Source organism: Malaclemys terrapin, chromosome 4 (assembly GCF_027887155.1).
Source record: "Malaclemys terrapin pileata isolate rMalTer1 chromosome 4, rMalTer1.hap1, whole genome shotgun sequence".
NCBI classification, from domain to species: Eukaryota; Metazoa; Chordata; order Testudines; family Emydidae; genus Malaclemys; species Malaclemys terrapin.
Genome location: NC_071508.1, coordinates 78,161,907 through 78,181,842, shown reverse-complemented (window position 1 = coordinate 78,181,842; position 19,936 = coordinate 78,161,907). Strand labels below are relative to the sequence as shown.

Sequence of the window (19,936 nt, the reverse complement as noted above, 5' to 3'; positions counted from 1 at the left end):
ACATAGACTATGGAGCCGGTGGTTCAAGTGATGGTGTGATAAATACTTATTGTAGGAGGTTGAGGTCCCATTGTGGTTCAGGTTTCACCACCGGTGGGAAGGTCCTAGGTAGGACTTTCAGGAATCTAGTTATTGTTAGGTGAGTAAAAATGGAGTGTCCCTCTACTGGAGGATGGAAGGCACTGACTGCTGCTAGATGGGCCTGCAGGGAACTAATAGAAAACCCTGATGTTTTCATGGACAGGAGATAGTCTGAATAGATTGAATGGTTTCTGAGCATGAATGTTCTAAGATCTGATGCTCATTCAAACACCAGGCCACGACGTGAAGGAAGCCTGGGTTGGGATGTCAGATCTTGCCATTCTCCTGAGCTAGTAGATACTGGAAGGGTCAGATGCTGATGGGAGGAGGAGTTGACATTTGCAGAAGGTCCAGAAACCAGAACTGTTTGGGTCATCAGTTGGGTGCTATGAGAATGCCAAGCTGTGTCAGAGCAAATCTCCCACAGAGCTTGTGATAGAAGACAGATGGGAGTAAAAGCATATCTGAGATGACCTGTCCAGGATAATAGAAGAGCATTTTCCCCTGGAACTGCAGTTCAGAGCGGCCCTAGAGCAGAATAGAATAAACTTCTTGTTTGTTTGGGATCTGAACAGATTCCAGGATGGTATTCCTCACCGTGTGAGGATCTTGTTCAGGATGGAATTGTGTTATCTCCCACTTAAGAACATAAGAACGGCCATACTGGGTTAGACCAAAGGTCAGTCTAGCCCAGTATCCTGTCTTCTGACAGTGGCCAATGCCAGGTGCTTCAGAGGGAATGAACAGAACAGGTAATCATCAAGTGATCCATCTCCCATCACCAGCTTCTAGCAAACAGAGGCTAGGGACACCACCTCTGCCCATCCTGGCTAATAGCCATTGATAGACTTATCCTTCGTGAATAGGAGAACCGCCTGCTGAGAATATTCATTAAACAATCCCGTGCACCTGGTAGATATGTAGCTAAGAGTTGTGATTTGACACATCAATTCCATAAATTGACTTCTTCTAGGCAGAGAGGAAGAGATTTTGCTCCACCCTGTTTATGTGAGTGTCATGTTGTCTGATATTATTTGGACATGGTGAGATGAAATAAGTGGAAGGACTGCATTACAGGGTAGATGGACTGCTCTAAGTTCCAATAGGTTGATATGCATCCTGGTCTCATAAGGAGTCCACGCGCATTGGAGGGCATGGTTTTCCAGGTGGGATTCCCGGCCAATACGTCTTATGTCGGACAAGGTCACATCAGGTGTGGGTGTGATGAAAGGAACTCCCCACATGTACTTGTTCCAGGTTCAACCATCGGACAAGAGAAGATGTGACTTTGGTGGGAATTCTTACTCTAGTGTTTATGTGGTCTCTGTCTGGACAGTAGATGGACCAGAGCCAGGCCTGTAGGCAATGGAAGTGAAGACTGGTGAATTGTATTACATAAGTGCATGATGCCATGTAGCCTATTAAGGAAAGGCAGCCCTTGACGAAGTTTCATGGTCTGAAAAATAACTTTATCATCACATTGTTCATGGCTTGGAATATTTCCATAGGGAGGTGGGCCCATGCTGAGATTGAATCTAGGGTCACTCCTATAAAAGTCTATATAGTTCTAGTAGGAATCAAAGTGGACTTTTCTTTGTTGACACAGATTCCCAAGGCTGCCAGAAGATGGAGCAAGAACAGTCATCGAATGTACCTTCTGACTAAAGTAACCCATTATGAGCCAGTCAACTAGATACCGAAAGACTGTGTAGTTGCAATGTCTCATTTGGACTGCCACCATTGAGATGACCTTCATGAAGACCCTTGGTGCTGTTGCTAACCCGACTAGGAGTATTCTGAACAGTGATGTTTTTGTTCCATCAGAAACCTGGAATGGATGAATCCTCATATGAAAGAATGCGTCTTTCATGCCAAGAGCTGTGAACAGCATTCCCTCCTTTATGGAGGGGATTATTGATGCCAGCATAACAATTTGGAATTCTGATTTGTGAATAAAAACGTTTAATTGCTGAGGGTCAAGAATGAATCTCCATCCTCTGCATAGTCTCCAAGAAAAATAATATGAACAACTGCCTTGTTACTGAGGTGGCACTTATTCTACAGCCTTCACTGCACGAGAGAATCTGCTCATGATAGTGGTCCCTGAGGAGCTGGGAGTGTGGGGAAGGAACTCTACAGAGTAGCTGCAGTGGAAGATTACTAGTACCCACTTGGTCTGTTGTGATGATCCTCCAATTGTGGGCAAAGAGGGTGAAGCAGCCACCAAATTTTGGGGGTGGGAGGGTAGTAGTGGATGGCATCAATAGAGTTAAGCAGTTCTCAGTTGTGCCATCAAAAACAACCCAATCCACCATCCAGGGGTTAAGTAGTTACAGATGTGGTAAAAAGAACTGTATAGTAGGCCTTTGTACCCTCTAGTGTTTGTGTGGTGGTTCAAATGAGCGCTGGTGGTAGAACGGTTGGGAAGGTGGTCTTGGCTAATACACCTGTTTATGGTGTTCTCTCTTCGAGGCCAGGCTGTAAGTGCCCACATAGTGGAGGGCTGTCTTAGAATCCTTCAATGAGCCTAGAGACATCAGTCTTCTTGTTAAATAACTTAGACCCATCAAAAGGCAAGTCCTCTATGGTATGTTGAGCCTTCCTGGGGAACCCCGAGATGTGCAGCCAAGATTCATGCCTCATGACCACTCCTGTGGCTATCCCTCTAGACATGTCAGTGGCATCCACTCTGGCCACCAGTTTGCCATCCTCAACGAGAGCCTGAAATTGGGCCCTGTCCTCTTGATGGAGTTTGTCCATGAAGCTTAACTACCACTTTAATGACTCTCTAGTAGTTAGTCACCAGAAATATCCAGTTCTCCCCCTCTTAATTATCATTTAAAGTTGTATTCCCACCCCACTTCAAACCTGGAAGATAAATACTTACCATTGACATGCAGCAGTTGTCCAGGAGCATTGCTTAGGAAAGGTTTGCTTAGGAAAGCCTAGTTTGTTCAGGGAAATCAGTCTCAAAGTTTAGAAAACCTTCCACTTAAAATTTTCTCATTCATTAAAATAAGCAGTAGGGAACGTTAGTGTAAAAGTTAAACTATGGTGCACACAAATGTTAAAATGTACAAGGTTTATGTTGCAGTGGCCATCTTGCTTCTAATACTAGAATTCTGCATCTAGAGAGACAGTCATGTTAAATATGGGGAAACTGCTGCTGGGCTAGAACTCATTCTCCTAGCTTTCAAGACAAGTGCTGCTCTGGAATTTAAGGAGTTTACCCATCTCTTTAGTGTGTAATCAGAAGGATGAAGCTAGAGCACTCAAAAGAATTTTATATTCCCCTACAGTTAAGACAGCTTTTCCTTGGATTTCACATACACAGGTCTGGGACAAAGTTACAATAAGCTAGTAGTAATACAAGTTTCTGAAGAGACTACTGAAATAGTTTCCTGTGGTGTAAGATGTTGTACATCTCCTTTATTTTCAGAGAACAAGGAAAGAAGTGTCTGCCACCAGAATGTAGTTTATGGTTCAAATGCTCTGCAGGGAGATGAAGCAGCAAGATCATTGGATCAAACCAGAGGAACAGTTTATAGTTTGGGAGCATAATGTAGTAAAATCTCATTCCATGGGCAAGTTAATGACAGAATGGTAAGGGCAGTGTCATTCGATTTGTAAAAGTGTATAGAATCCTCATTTCAACCCTCTGCGGCGTGGGGGGGGGGGGGGGGAGAGACAACTCGCTGCACCCTATGCTCCCAGCTCCAGGTCCTCAGTTGGTGGAAATTTGGATAATATAATGTTGTTGGAAATGGATCAAATTCAGTATCATTCAAAAGTCCTTTCTCCCACAAGCACAATAGAACCAAACATGACAAACCTAGAACAATTATTTAGATAGGTATTTGAGAAAGTGTTTAAAAAAATCAACATTTTTTAATATTACTGTAACAAAATGATGCACGGCTTACATAAAAGACATTGATATTTGGTCATCCTAGGGAAGTTAGCCTTGACATGGACAGAAAACATTTATTCATCAAAGTCATCATAAGTGTCCTCTCCATGTACAGCCCCGATAGACACATTGTCACACTGATCCTCATGCAAGCTGCACTCATGCATCTCTGTACAAGGCAGGCTGCTGGCCAGACATTTGCAGGGTGATGAGCATCTGGTCTTTGCACACAAACATTTGATTAGCTGAAGGGTTGATTCAGAAGTGTGTAGTATTTCACACAACTGGAGAGATCAGTCCATCCTCCAAAACCCACCCATGCCAAATAAGGAAGAGTAGTTTTGGATGCATTCTATTATCTCAGAGCCAGTCCATTGCTTGGTAATTTGCCCCCTTGATAGCAAGTATAAATGCACCCCTTGTCAGTAGCAATTTTTCTCCATTCATCCGCTTCTTGGGAGACATCCACCAACACAACTCTGCATGTGTCGTAATGTTAGTCTTCAAATGGTAAACTCAGCATATGAAAGCCTCCAGTGCATTTATGACCACATCAGTGACCATCTCACTTTCAGAGCAAGAAGAGTCTTCACAGACTGAATCAAATACATTCCAATAAGATAAATTGGTCTTCTACAGGAAACATTCCAGTAGCATCACATCCTCAAAGGGTGTGGAAATCCAGCAGTGGGGCAGCTTTTAATAGTTTGGGTGATAGGAACACATCTGAGGGATATATAGAGATTCTGTTCCCCAGCAGCAGGCACAAAAAAAGAATCTTGTGGAAAACTTGGGTAGCATCTCACAGAGCACTAGAACATCTGTGTCTTGTGCAAAAATCTAAAGTTTAACAGCACCTCTCTAATGGCATATAAGTACAAGATAAATTTAGTGTCAACCTCCTCACGGGAACTATGAAGAAACTCCACTGAGCACTGCCAGGCAACAGCTTCATTACGGCATGCAACAACAAAATTTTTAGAGCATTTCTTCACATGCTGGAGCATTTTTCCTGCAAGGTATGAAGTTAACTCATCCTTTGTGCGAGTATAAGACAGCAGCTTCCTCACTGTGACATTGGAGAGGTCTGTGGAGTCAATGATTTTGTACTGGACAGGTGCAATACCACGGAATCTCTTCTTTCTGTTAATATTTTTAATTGATATCTCTGCATAGTATCAATCCTCAGGTGGACTTTGTCATCAGTCCACCATTTTCTCTGTAGCCTCATAACGAAGTATTCAGCCAAATCTTGGCAGGTATTAACAGTTTCTGGTTTGTCGAGAGATTGTAGCTCAGCCACAACATCTATGATTGCTACTCTGAAAGGCCTCTGTGGCATAAGGTACCAGTTACATTGTCACTAGGTGCTGGCTTAGGAAGACCACGCAAGATGCTTTTTGCTTGGTACATATGCATTGTTCTGTCACATTCAAACATCGATCATGGTAGAACTCGTATTTTCCCCAAAGTCTCACACAGATCAATATCATGCAGAGATCTGGACAACGACCAGGAGACACACAATGATTTGCCTGCAGTTAGCTCTGTAACAGCACCTGCCACCATGACTGACTTTTTTCTTTTGCATTTGAGAACAGCTTTAGTCTGTTCTTCTTGATTGGAGCCCATATATGGGCGGTGCCTTGGATAATTCTTTGGGGTTTGAAGGCTTTATACGAGTCATGACCCAAAGTATCCATTTGACTGACATCTTTAGCTATCTCATCACTGAACACTGCTTTCATCATGATATTAATGAGCTCCGGTCCATCATACCTAAATGGATTGTCAGTGCAAGTAAACTCATTCTCTACCTTTAAATTTGCCCCTACTTGGCATTTATCACCACCTAATGAATCTAGCTAATGCTTGGTTATTTCTGGGGAAGTCATCCCAGCCATGATTAATATTTCATTCAAAATTCAATGGACTTCTGGGGTTGACAGGAAAACCCAAGAAAGAGCATTTGGATGTTGTGTTATGCCCATCAACCTCCCTCCCCGACGACTTTCATTGCTCTGTGTTCATGTTCTAGGGCTTCGTCTAAACCAAATGCACAGCAGAGACTTGTAAAAAGCAACAGAGGATCCTGTGGCACCTTTTAGACTAACAGATGTATTGGAGCACAAGCTTTCGTGGGTGAATACCCACTTCGTCAGACGCATGACATGACATCACAAAGCTGATTTTTAAAATTTTTCTTATATATCTACATAATTGTTCAAGAGTTGTCATATTTGGTACCTTGTGTTCATAAGAGAAAAGGTTTTGAATGATACCCAACTTGACCCTTTCTGACAACACTGTATTATCAAAATTTCCACCAATCAGAGGACTTGGAACTGGAAGTTAGGCTATGGGGGATAGGGAGGTGGGGGGAGTGAGTCCCCTTTGCCATGCCACCCAGGGACACACCACTGAAATTATGATTCTGTAGATTTTTACGAATCAAATTACACCTCCCTTCCCTTTTATCATTAGCTTGCCCATGAAATTACAAACATTGTTACTGTCCATACACAATCCATACCAGAGACTATAACATGTAAACTGTTAGTGCAGTGTTTCTCTAGGACTCGTCCATGGACCAGCGCCGGTCCCTGACATCTCCCTGACACAGTTTAGGAAGGCTAGTCCTGGGTATCAAAAAGGTTGAAAAACACTGAGACAGTGTCTATGCCCCTTCTACATGTGGACAACTCCCTTTAAAATGGAATGGGAATTACATCCATGCTTCACAAGAATTAACTTTTACAAGCAATTCAGTGAAATCTGTCTAAAATTAAAACTTTTTAAATGTGGGGTTTTATATGCAAAAATCCTTTGATAATTTTTCTACTCCAGGTTGGACAAAACTGGCCTATCAGATCTGTGAAAACAGTCATCAATTCAAGTATAAGGAAAGGTCTGTAACCCAGACACAGACACAGTGCATATGAAGGCAGACACTATGACTGAATCACATCATGTATCAAGCCTCTTCCATTCAAGTTATTTATCTTTTGAGCAGAATTTGTTTCTAGGATCTAGCAGGACAAAAGTTTCCTTATTCAAGAACTCAAACTTTTTGAGGGCGAGCTCAAAGGGGAAAGATCCCAGACTGAACTGAGAAAGATCATAGAATCATAGGGTTGGAAGGGACCTCAGGAGGTCATCTAGTCCAACCCCCTGCTCAAAACAGGACCAATTCCCAACAATGTTTCGATCAGATGTGACCAGATGTAATGAGATTGCTCAATTGATGAGATGCACTGTTCAACTCCCAAAAAATCAGTGGGACTCATTTGTCACTACCTCTCAGAGCTATCAAAAGTCATGGAACTACGGACTCTCCTAAATTTGGACAGAATATATCTGCAGCTGGAAGAAAGTCTTAAATGCTTTCTTCAACACTGACAGAAAACATCTCTCTACTACTGCTACCCTTCTCTCCTGGTATGTTTCCTGTGTTTAAAGTTCTAATAGCCATCTCTGGTTTCCCCCTCTCCACAATTCAAATAGTTGATTTCCCACTTCCTAATTCATGTATAATATTTTCCCATGAGTGTTCTATCTAGGGAGTATCTGCAACCTGAATTTTTCTATCCTCTGCAATGTATTTACTCTCCCCCTTTTTGGTGTTTACAACTTTAAATATCTGTTTACTTACAAATATCAGTAATAAATTATGTCATACATTAATAATCCTAGCCAAGATATTACATATGTAGCTCTTGATCTTTCCTCATACGTTAATTGCTCTGGCGTCTGAACTTTTTGTTGCTCTCCTCTGGATTACGTTCAATTTATCAACATCTTTCTGGTAACATGGTGCACCCAAACACAATTTCCTAAATGTGGTCCCCTCAGAGCCAAAGAAGGACCATCGCCTCTTCTCTGTGACATATTACACACACACACACACACACACACACACACACTCTCACAAGCATGCAGTCTTTGGCTGCCCTGGGCTATTTTAAACATGAATTTACAACATGATGGGGGATGTCATTCCTGTTCCACAGGTTTCTCACTCCTGTGGAATATCTGTATTTTGGATTATTGTCTGCCTATGTTTCTATTCTCTCTAATTCTGTTTTATATTATTTTCCTGTCCTAACTTTTATTCAGAATTTATAATATAATCTGCTCTCTTTCCGCTCTTCAGTAAGGTGTTACGAGTGTACTCTTAATGTCAACAGACACCTTCTTCCCAGCTTGACACATTGATACCTATACATTTTTAGGTATTACAGTAAAATTTTAAGTGAGCTACGTGCTTTCCAAACAAAGCAAGATATCATTCTTGCCCCACAGGGAATATTATTTGTTTTCTTTCCACCATTGATTTTTAAGATTGTATTTGCATGGAGACGCAGAGTTGGACTGGAAGAGAGGAACAGCTAATTTCTCATCCTAGATCTGAACTGTCTCCTTTTGTGGCCTTGACCAGTCCAACTCAGTCTCATTGCTAAAATGGGTATAATTAACGCCCTGAACACTCCTTTATATAAGTTAATGTTAACCCTTTGAAGATGGAAAGAACTACTGAAGTGCTAAGTATTATTTCCAGCTGACGGCCTTAAGACTCATCAAGTTAAAGCTAACTGGTACCCCACACACATTAGGGCAAGGGAAAATATAAAGACTACTTTAGTGTGAGCTTTATACCACTCTCTTCTTAATACAGATATAGGGTATGTCGAGGGAAGCCAAGAACTAGTCTTTACTATTAATAGTAATAGAATTTAGATCTTACATAGCACTTATCTATACATCTCAAAGCACTTTACAAAAGAAGGGTAAGTGTCATCTTCATTTTATAGATCAGGAAAGTGAAGTTTAAAAAGGTAAAACGATTTATCTGATGTCTCACACCAGGTCAGAGGCAGGGCTTTAGGGAAAGAGAAAATATTAATTACAGCAACTGCAGAGAAAGGCTGCTAAAATATAGGAAAATCTGAACTGTTGAACAAACTAGAGCAGTCCCCAAGTCTTCAATCACTGAATAGTGGGCTCCCTCTTCTGGTGTAGTGAGGATGTCACACATCAGGAGAAACTGAAGTCCCCCTGCCCCTTACCCCGGGTACATTTTAGCTCTAGCTGAGAGGTCCCTGGATACTTTACACAAAGTTTTACACACATGTGTTGTAGGCATTAATTCTGTATATTAGCTCAGCTGAGTGATCTTTGTTGAAAATCTTTCCTAGGTAAAGCTGTCGATCAGAATCTGGCTTCTCACAAATGGAAATCTTGCAGGAGAGCAACAAGTCTCTGTGGGCCATGATCCAGCCCATCTGACAGAAGAATGGTGGTGCTTGCTGGGGACAACAATGTGCAAAACCACAGGTACAATACCAATCAGGCTAGTGGGAAAAGGCAGTTGCTGGAGTAACTACAACTATGGTAAATTAAGCAACTTCTAGCTTTGGAACAAGTAGCACACTGAAGCGTTGTAGAGAAGGGAATTCTTACAGAAGTATTGTTTTGTTCTTTTCCAGCTTCTGTTCTTTTTGGATAGAAATCAGACAACTTCAGACTAAGCCCCTTGGCAGCACGTTGGATGAATTTCAATGTGTTAAAAGAAAACCAAAATTCTCATTTACAAGGTAAATCCTATCCATGCAGCCACAACTCCAACTAAATTCACCCAGTTTTGGTTTCAACAGGAGACAAAAAGTTAACCCTTAGCTGTCAGAAGAGTTTCAAGTTTTCTTCCATCCTATATGCATAAAAGCAAATAGGATCTTAGTGTTGAGTAGTAACATATTTGTTCCAGCATGCTTCCTCAACTTACCAACATGGATTTCCTAAGCAATAGAGAAGCTGGTATCATCTCCATCTCCTATTAAAAGTCTGCAAAAAGAAGAACAGGAGTACTTGTGGCACCTTAGAGACTAACAAATTTATTAGAGCATAAGCTTTCGTGGACTACAGCCCACTTCTTCGGATGCATATAGAATGGAACATATATTGAGGAGATATATATACACACACATACAGAGAGCATGAACAGGTGGGAGTTGTCTTACCAACTCTGAGAGGCCAATTAAGAGGAAAAAAAACTTTTGAAGTGATAATCGAGATAGCCCAGTACAGACAGTTTGATAAGAAACTATCTCGATTATCACTTCAAAAGTTTTTTTTCCTCTTAATTAATTGGCCTCTCAGAGTTGGTAAGACAACTCCCACCTGTTCATGCTCTCTGTATGTGTGTGTATATATATATATATCTCCTCAATATATGTTCCATTCTATATGCATCCGAAGAAGTGGGCTGTAGTCCACGAAAGCTTATGCTCTAATAAATTTGTTAGTCTCTAAGGTGCCACAAGTACGCCTGTTCTTCTTTTTGCGGATACAGACTAACACGGCTGCTACTCTGAAACCTATTAAAAGTCTGATATATTTAGCATACCTGGGTAAAGAAAAAATGTCACATCCTCTTCCCCTGCTCACTGTCCCACACCACAGACTTGGTTTTAACAAACAAGAAAACATTTATGCTCTTGCACTTAAGGCTGAATTCAGATTGATTTCTTCCAAAAGAAAAAGTAATTGATCAAAAAAATTCAAGATACCATTGAAGGGGAGAGAAATAATTTCAAAAATGGCATTCCAAAAGTTAAAACAGACTCCTTGTACAATAATCCACAACAGCAAGTAGTTTCCTACTTGTTTATTTCACATAGTGAATACAATATTTAACTGTTGTGCCGTAAGTGCACGTGGAACCTTATTAAAAAAAAAAAAAAAAATGAAGGACTTCTCTGCCCAGAGAAGCTTTCAGTCTAGGACAGCAAGGGATGAGAGATAAGTGCAAGGACATGAGAAAGACAGGATTATGAATGTGAAAGATCATGAGGTTTTGTTTTAAGTACACATCTTACTCTTTTATAGCAACATTTGTGTATCATTTATATTAAGTTGTTTTCTATACAACATAATTGGAGAACAGTCTGGTGAGCAGGTAGGAGAGTGCACACTAAACGTAGCAATTCTTGAGATATTAAAAAGGAGGAGAGAAACTGCATAGCTCAAAGGAAGTGAAAGCAATTTACTGGTAGCAAGTGAATCAACATTGTTTATTGTTTTAGAATACTTAAGAGTTTTAAGTGCAAATATCAGTAAGAGGGCACTTACCTTGCAAACAGACATGATGTTAATGTTTATCATTTTATTGATTGTCTGCAGGAAAGAAACAGATTTATCGAAAAAATTATTTTGATAAATATTAAACTGTCCAGGGCTTTAAGTGTCATGACAATTTAAAAAAGCCACATGCACTACAGCAAAAACTCCATCTCCATCAGGAAATCTAGCAACCTCACTACCCCTTATCTCTGTCAGAATCAGGTATACACCCAGACTGACAAGGGTCTAGGCTGTCAGTCACTGAGGGTACATCTACACTACAGCGGGGAGTCGATTTAAGATACGCAAATTCAGCTACGTGAATAGCGTAGCTGAATTCGACGTATTGCAGCCGACTTACTCCGTTGTGAGGACGGCGGCAAAATCGACTTCTGCCGCTTTTTGTCGGCGGCGCTTACTACCACCTCTGCTGGTGGAGTTAGAGCGCCGATTCGGGGATCGATTGTCGCGTCCCAACGGGACGCGATAAATCGATCCCCGAGAGGTCGATTTCTACCCGCCGATTCAGGCGGGTAGTATAGACCAGACCTTAGATATTGAAAGATATCTCACCACAAACATGCAGGCAGTGTATTTAGTTGTATATACAGTAAGTCTGCTTAATTACCTATGTAATGTAGAGTGAGCACCTGATTTACATTAAAAAGGTAAGTGGGATAATTTGGCATTCTGGATTGTGAACTAACATTTATCCTCATTTCAGATTGTGTGCTCTGAAGACTACTTTCCTGTGGTCAATACCTATTCACACCTGCTTCAACAGAAGAGGATGCAGAGAGGCAGTAATAGGGCAGGAAAAATTATGGTTAAGAAAATCTGCAATTGCTTCCAGTGTTAAAGAAACAACTTGGAAGAATAAAAAAATGAGTGGACTAGTACCGCAACTGTTTTACTGGATTATTTTTACCCCTTTATGAATTCTATTAATGCAAACTGTGCATATATATCACAGTTGTGACACACTTCCTTATACTATCACATACTTATACACTCTCCGGTTGTGTAAATTCTGGCTTCCTGGACATGCTGACCACTGAACAACATTAAATTATGATTGCTTTTAATATATTACATACTTTTAAATGGCTATCATTTGCCTATACACCGCTACCTTGATATAACGCTACCCAATATAACACGAATTCGGATATAACGCGATAAAGCAGTGCTCCGGGAGGGTGGGGCTGCGCACTCCGGGGGATCAAAGCAAGTTGAATATAACGCGGTTTCACCTATAACGCGGTAAGATTTTTTGGCTCCTGAGGACAGCGTTATATCGAGGTAGAGGTGTATATTGCTTCGTCTTTTAGTTCACTTACTGACAAGTTTTTTAGTCATTAGATGAAGATACATTACAACACTTTCAACGAACTGAAGATTTTCAAGCTTATTTAACTGTGAACCCAAAAGAATGAATACGTCCATTAACCTGTTTGAATTATCAGACCATGAGAATTGAACAAAGGATGGACAGATTTCTAAAAAATATGTATATTTTGAAGCATGAAACTTTGCATTCAGTTTTATCATGTTCTAATTTAGTATGTATTTAGTACTCACTGAAGTATGAACCCTGGCAATTTGAAAAACAGTATTTAAAGCTGTCAAAAACTCATGTCCACAGAAGTTTAACATCTGCAAATATTCTGTATTTTTTCAAATGGATCACTCGCTTTCACTGCCTTCACTCACTTTTTAAAAAACAAGTAAAAGAGTGCAAAAAAGAGTAACATTAAGTTGAGATCATACCCAATAGCCATGAAATTCAGATATGGATCCCATAGCAACTTTAGCTCAGTTACATTTTTTACATGTAATTGCAAATGGATAAATGCAATTTTTTTGTTCTGGAAGAACAAAAAATATGCAAGTATCTAAAAAAGGCTAAGCTTCTATCATCTCTTTGAATTTCCCAATCTTGTGTGTGTAAGCCTGTTAGCCTTGAAGTTGTATTTCTTACAACTACATCCAGGCTACCCCATTTAACAAGCATTCCATTCTGCACAGAAATCTAAAACAAGTTTACTATTAAGGTAAGAAAACTGCAGAAGAGTTAAGTTAAACATAGCAACACTTACATTATCCAGGTCTGGAACATCAAGAAAATATTCAGGGTAAGTGTATGAAATTCCCACATTGTTGACTGAAACAAAGAACAACAAGTTTTACTTGTTTCTGCTGTCATTCCAATTCTGAAGCTTTGATGACTTGCAATGAGCAGTCTCATTTCAACGTTAACAATGCCACATTCAGATGTTTTATAACTGTGTGTCCTTTATGCCCTTGTGGCGTGTCACATTTACTACATTGTACACACACTCACATGTACTAGTGAACAGTGCGAGGGTGAACACATAAGACACTTAAATATAATTTTTGGAATTCTTTTTGACCATATAAATGGTAATGGTCATCTTCCACATGTCCTACCGGATTTCTCCTAAGCTTTATAGTACAACACAGGAAACATTCCTGTAAGTGAGGTGGTTATTCCCAATATATAGCTTTCCCCTTTTGAAATTTGCAGCATGCATAGTTAGACCATTTTGCATGTAAAACAAGTTAGCCTCAACATGCTATGCGCAAGACAGTTTGTGTTGGCATGGACCACGTAAACCAGAGACTGAGGCAAGCGCTCAATCTACTGCCACTAAATCCACAGTCAAATGCCCTCTCTTCACATAACGATCTTAGTTTGTAGAACTCATCCACCTTCACATGTTGAGCCTTCCATTCCCAAGTTACAATCAATCATTCTCCAGTGTTTTAATGCAGTTTAAGGTTAATTTATTGGGATCAGAAGCAGGTAAGCAAACTTAATGTTTAAATATAAGCTAATCATTGTAATTCTCACTCAATTTCTATTTTTAAATACAGAGGAGAGAAGCAGCCCTTGAACTAGTCCATTAGAGTGCACGAAGACAAGGAACAGCTGGTAACTCAGCACCCTCTATAAGGAATGCAGTACAAACACATAGGCAAAACTCACGACTAACTGTAGAAGACACCATTATTCTTTACTTTTAAAAGTGTTGTTAAAAGAATATTCCCAATTATTTTTAACTTGCATTTTAATCCTTCTCATCCCAAAGACCCTTCTCCTGGACAGAACTGTACCAAGTGTGCAGAGGTACAATTGCGTAACTCAAGTGAATTAAATGAAAAGCCAAGGGACACATCCCAATCCCTGGCAACATCCTACATGAAAACTGTTTACAGTTTTTCAAAGACTAAACGTGCCAGTCTCCCCACTGCCTTTAGGAGAGGCCTACTTTCCTCCCCACCCAAAACATCTGCAACAAGCTCTTCAGACTACTAGTTGTTCATAGGCCACCACCGTGGTTCTGCCAATCTTGTAATTTCTGTGAAGAAAAAACAGCGCACACACACACACACAATTTGTAGCAGAAGAGAGCCCTAGAAAGTGAAATACACTGAAATGGACAAATTAACACCACTCCTAAATCAGCAATTGCTGTGTCAGGAAAGTAGATGGCAGCAGTAACCAACACGAGCAGCAACTTGAGAACTCATTGAAGGCACTCTGTCAAAGAGCTTCAATAGCTTGGGGGTAGGGGGGAGCACGAATATGAGTGCAGGAGAAATCTCATTAATGACAATCTTAGTACATTAAGCAGTGCATGTTTTTGACAAAGCTTATCTGCCTTTTGAAAGGGTTTGTGTTTTGCTTTCTCTGTCTATTCAAAGGCTCATTACACGGGGATTCACCATAGCAAACTGTTCCACAAGTTGTTTTCACATTCTTCAGACCTGCGAAATCTCCCCCCATTGGCAGCATTTAAAAATTAATAGAGAATCTGTTAATTGATTAAACCTAATTTTTGAAAGCAGTACTTCAGCAGTGTTCTCCGAGGGCTAGTCTACACAAACAATGCTAAAGCGCTGCTGTGGCAGCACTTTAACGTGGCTTGTGTAGTCGCGGCAGAGCGCTGGGAGACAGCTCTCCCAGCGCTCTAAAAAAGCCACCTCCACGAAGGGCGTAGCTCCCAGCACTGGGGCACTGTCTACACTGGCGCTTTACAGCGCTGAAACTTGCTGCGCTCAGGGGGGTGTTTTCTCCCCCTGAGCGAGAAAGTTGCAGTGCTGTAAATTGCCAGTGTAGACAAGCCCAGATATGAAGCCAATATTCATACTCTAGTAATCTAAACACTAACAAATCATGGAAACTTCTAATCCCACTCAAACAATGCTGCTTCTGTCTTATATATTCTCAATTTTGACTTCATTATGAAAGACAGTAACATGAAAACAGAATCTTTGTTTCATATACATTTCAGTTGACCTCACTGAACAAGCCTACACTTCAGTGTAAACCCAGGGTTCAAACTCAGGCTCAAGCCTAAACCCCCTTCCATCTACATACGAATCCAGGATCCCAAGGCCTCACGGAGGTGGAGGGCCTGAGCCTGAGTCAAACCACAATTTAGGGTTCAAGCTGTATTGCTTTGCAGTATAAATGCAGCCCCAGTGAAATCTTGGCAGACTCCCAAGGCACAAGTATCTCACACTTCCACACACACTAACTTTCTTTGTCCTCTGGACAAAAATTTTCCCACACTGCAACATGAACAAAGGGCTAGAGTGGCCACATTCTGGGAGGGCACTGAATGTCTGGGATATGGTGGCTAGACTTGGGCACACATAATACAGTGTAGACATTGGAGGCCCAGGTTGGGACTGTCAGTTCAATAATTCCTAACCTGGAGTTTACAAATAAGGGCTTGTCTATACTTAGGCGCTTGTTCAGCAGCAGGCAATCGAACTTCTGGGTTCGATTTATCGCGTCTTGTCTGGACGCGATAAATCGAACTCAGAAGTGCTCCCTGTCGACTCCGGTAATCCTGCTCGCCGCGAGGAGTACGCGGAGTCGACGGGGGAGCCTGCCTGCCGGGTCTGGACCGCGGTAAGTTCGAACTAAGGTATGTCGACTTCAGCTACGTTATTCACGTAGCTGAAGTTGCGTACCTTAGTTCGATTTGGGGGTTTAGTGTAGACCAAGCCGAAGTGTAGACACGCAAGCCCCCTAGATTAACACACCCAGAGTCTGCGAACTTGAATTCCACTAACTTTTGGGCTTACATTTCAATATAGACATACCCACTGAAGTCAATCTATAGAGACACCATAATCAGTTGCTGTGGATGCAACATTTTACATTTCTATAGTGCCTTCCATCCCATAGGATCCTAAAGTACCGTACTATTAATATATTAACAGCATTGTTGAAATGCATTCACTTTGGGGTTGGAGTTTATGAAGGAGAAGGGAAATTTTCCGGCCAATGACACTGAGACAAACATTTTTAGGAGAAGTGTCATGGGATCTTTGTCTCAGTTGCATGGACAGCAAAAGGTTGCATTTTAAGATAGTGTCTGAAAACTCATTTCAATATCAAGGATATTAGAAATATGTGGAGGAAACTGACAGAAGATTAGTTATAAGCAGAGGCTATTAAACTTCATTCCAAGACTGTCTCAAGTACACTTCTCCTATTCAAGATTTCCGAACCCCTTTACAGCAACTACTTACCCATGTAAATTTCTTTACAAGAATCCTAAAAATACATTAGCTGGAAATGAGGAGAAATAAACATCCTCCAGACCATTAGCAAGTGTGCTGCACATTCCAGGTATGTGTACATTGCAATAACCCACCCCCTCCCCCCCCCGTCGCTGCCCCATGTCAGCTGACTTGGGCTCACAAAGCTCAGACTATGGGGCTATAAAACTGCAGTGCAGACATTTGAGCTTGTGCTGGAGCCCAGGCACTAGGACCCTGTGATGGGGGAGGGTCCCAGAGCCCCAGGCTTCAGTGCAAGTGTCTACACTGCAATTTTATACCCCTGCAGCCTGAGCCCAGGTCAGCTGATCGGGGCCAGCCATGGGTATTTTACTGCAGTGTAGATATACCCTCAGAAGCATAGAAGTTTTAACAAGCAGTGTCAGTATTAGCGGGGGGGAGAGGGGGGGAAGAGGAGCGGGAGGCACACTTTTTTGCCACCCATTATCCTAAATATAACAAAGTTTTGGCCACAGTTATCAGCCTTTTTATGAGTAGGGCACAACTCAGGGTAGTGTGAAGAGTTAGGGACATGATTTTTCAGGATTTTCTGAAAAATTAACTCATAAGTAAGTGTGTGTTAGGGAGATATTTAAATTTCCACATCTTCCCCCCACTCAACCTTTCACTGCAGAATGGAGACCAACTATGTAATCTTTTCAATTTTAGCAATCCATTTCCATTTCCAGGGCTATCTGCAAGGGAAAAACTAGAAGCCAACTTTAAAAATGCAATTCTCCTTTATGGAACCCAAAGCCTGGCTCTGCTAGCAAAAAGGACGGTCAGGGATTCATCTGTGAAATGTATGCAAGCAAAACTAGTTTGAAATTGATGGTGATTTTATAAAGATTTCCACGAAACACGAGCATAGCAAATCACTTGATAGAGCTAACAATTTTGGGCATCTCATGTACAGAGTACCACCTCACCCACAGGAATGATCATGGGCATCAACACAGAACTTGAGGAATTTTCCTGACTTGTCTGCCTGGTCCATTTTTGTGAGCAGGAAATAGAGGGAAGTTTACAAGAAACCTAGTCAGTCATGCCCTTGGCTTTGCTTTCACCTGCTCACACTCAGTTCAGTACTGGAATTGGCGGTGGTAGGAGTGCAGCCCTCATCATTGGTGGCTCTCATTAGTAAATTTTGTAGCCATCTTAAAATTAACTAAAATTTGGTTTAAAATAAAATTGAAACCAGATGGAAAGTGACCGAAAATTGTGTATTTACCTAAAAAGTTGAGTTTGCTGACCTGGAGAGTGTCAAGTTTGTCAAATTTCATTTAAGAAGCCCACTATTTAAAGTGGTGCAAGGAAAATCTCTCATCTCTGCCTATTTAACATATTGCTGCAGTTAGCACATGTTCAAAGTCACTGACAGATGCTGTTTTGAACACACAGCAAAACATTATGCAAACTCTAGCCTTTACATGTGGGTGAGAAGTAAGTTCCAAATAAAAAGGAGTTTACAAGGATTTTAATCTGTAAATACTTTTGTCCAAAGTTGTGCTATGACTTTGCAATCACAGGGGTCTTGATTCTGCCCAGTGTAGATGCAGACTATGGTGTATATAAGTGAAAGGTTAAAAGTAACCAGGACACAGTGCAAGGAACTCTATCGTGTAATAGTGAGTACTGAGCTGCCACCAAGTTACTCCTGCATATCAGCCCAAGTGAGGCTCCAAAGAAGAATATGCACTGTGTAGCTAAGTGCCTAATTAGCTTGGTTAGGGGTCTTCTCAGGCACCCATATGGACAGTACGTATTGGCAGAAGATTGAACATAGACCTTGGACAGCAATTAATGTCACAGAAATCTATAACGCTGCCTTGCATCTTTAAAACAAACTTGATGTTCTGGCAATCAGTAAAATACTGCCTTTATGGATTAGCCATAATCTGAATCTGTAAATTGCCAGTTTTAAAGAGACAATGGGTTATCACATTAACTGGGGGGGGGGGGGGGGGAAAGAATTGCCCTAGTAGGTGCTGGTGCCCTCTTAAAGGCAACACACTTTACAACTGCCAACAGACAGTTTAAGCAGCTCAAGAACCTTGGAACATTTGCAATGGATACCACAGAGCTAGCACAGACCGCCCCAATTTGAGGCTACAGAAATCCAGGATTACCTACGCCTAAGAAATATTATTGATTTTTTTTCTGAAATGCAAAACTATTCCATATGTATTTGTTCTGGTTTAGAAAGAAACTTAGTCTTAGGACTGGTCTTCACTACCCGCCCGGATCGGTGGTAGAAAAAACGATCTCTCGGGGATCGTCCCGACGAGACGCGATAATTGATCCCCAAATCGACGTGCGTACTCCACCAGCCCAGGTAGAAGCGCCGTCAGCAGGGGAGCCGCGGCAGTCGATTTGCCGCCGTCCTCACAGCGGGGTAAGTCAGATCAGATACGTCGAATTCAGCTACGCTATTCCCCTCCCCAGTAGTGCAGACATGGCCTTATAGATCAAGTTGGGGAGCAGGAGGCAGAATTCCTTTGTTCTAATCCCAGCTGCCACTGTACCCTAAAACACTCTAGAAATTTTGTATACATTCTTATTACCTCACATGGGTGTTGTAAAACGGTGTAATCTTTTTGAGAGCTTCAGATGTCAGATTTGTGAAATCTCAAGCCATTGTTCGCCATTATGGGTTCTCATCCCCATAATGGAGAACTGTAGAAATGCACTGTGAGAAAGGTGCATAGGAATATATATATATATATATACACACACACACAGGGAAATTCAGTATAAATATATAATTTCAAGAAAATCCCTTTACTGAATTGTCTGAATCTAAAGTAAGTCTTCTTATCTTGAGGAAACTCTGCAGGTTCTTGAGCTTAAGAACTGGTTTGAATTACCTATTGATTTTAGGTTCAGTGAAGCAAACAGAATAATCACCTTGTCTTCTCCCACCCTTTCGATGAGAAAATGCCAAGACTACTGCAGCATCTTCAAGATACTGTATAGTACCCAAAGGAGAAGTGCAATAGGCTGAACAACAGAGCTAACCAATATGACCAGAACATAGTCAAACCTGAACCTCCTGAAGCAGGAAGTCAATGACTTGATGTTATATCCTAGCTACTAAGCTTCAGCAGCTCTGTAACTAAAAGTTAATATCGTTCCCACAGGATTCAACTGCTACTCCACACACAAAGAACAGAAAAACTAAACATTTAGTTTCATTAGAGCTGGGGTTTATGAATAAATGCAGAA

The 19,936-nt window shown here is 41.1% G+C and overlaps 1 protein-coding gene across 1 annotated transcript in view; it reads right to left on the bottom strand.

The window, feature by feature from the left end:
- HSD17B12 (hydroxysteroid 17-beta dehydrogenase 12) overlaps nucleotides 1-19,936 on the bottom strand; it is a 154,958-nt gene that overhangs the window by 40,770 nt on the left and 94,252 nt on the right. Inside the window, exons 5-6 of the mRNA XM_054027955.1 lie at nucleotides 13,210-13,274; nucleotides 11,120-11,164 (exon numbers count right to left, since the gene is read on the bottom strand). Coding sequence (XP_053883930.1) covers nucleotides 11,120-11,164; nucleotides 13,210-13,274 — 110 coding nt within the window. The remainder of the gene's footprint in view (nucleotides 1-11,119; nucleotides 11,165-13,209; nucleotides 13,275-19,936) is intronic.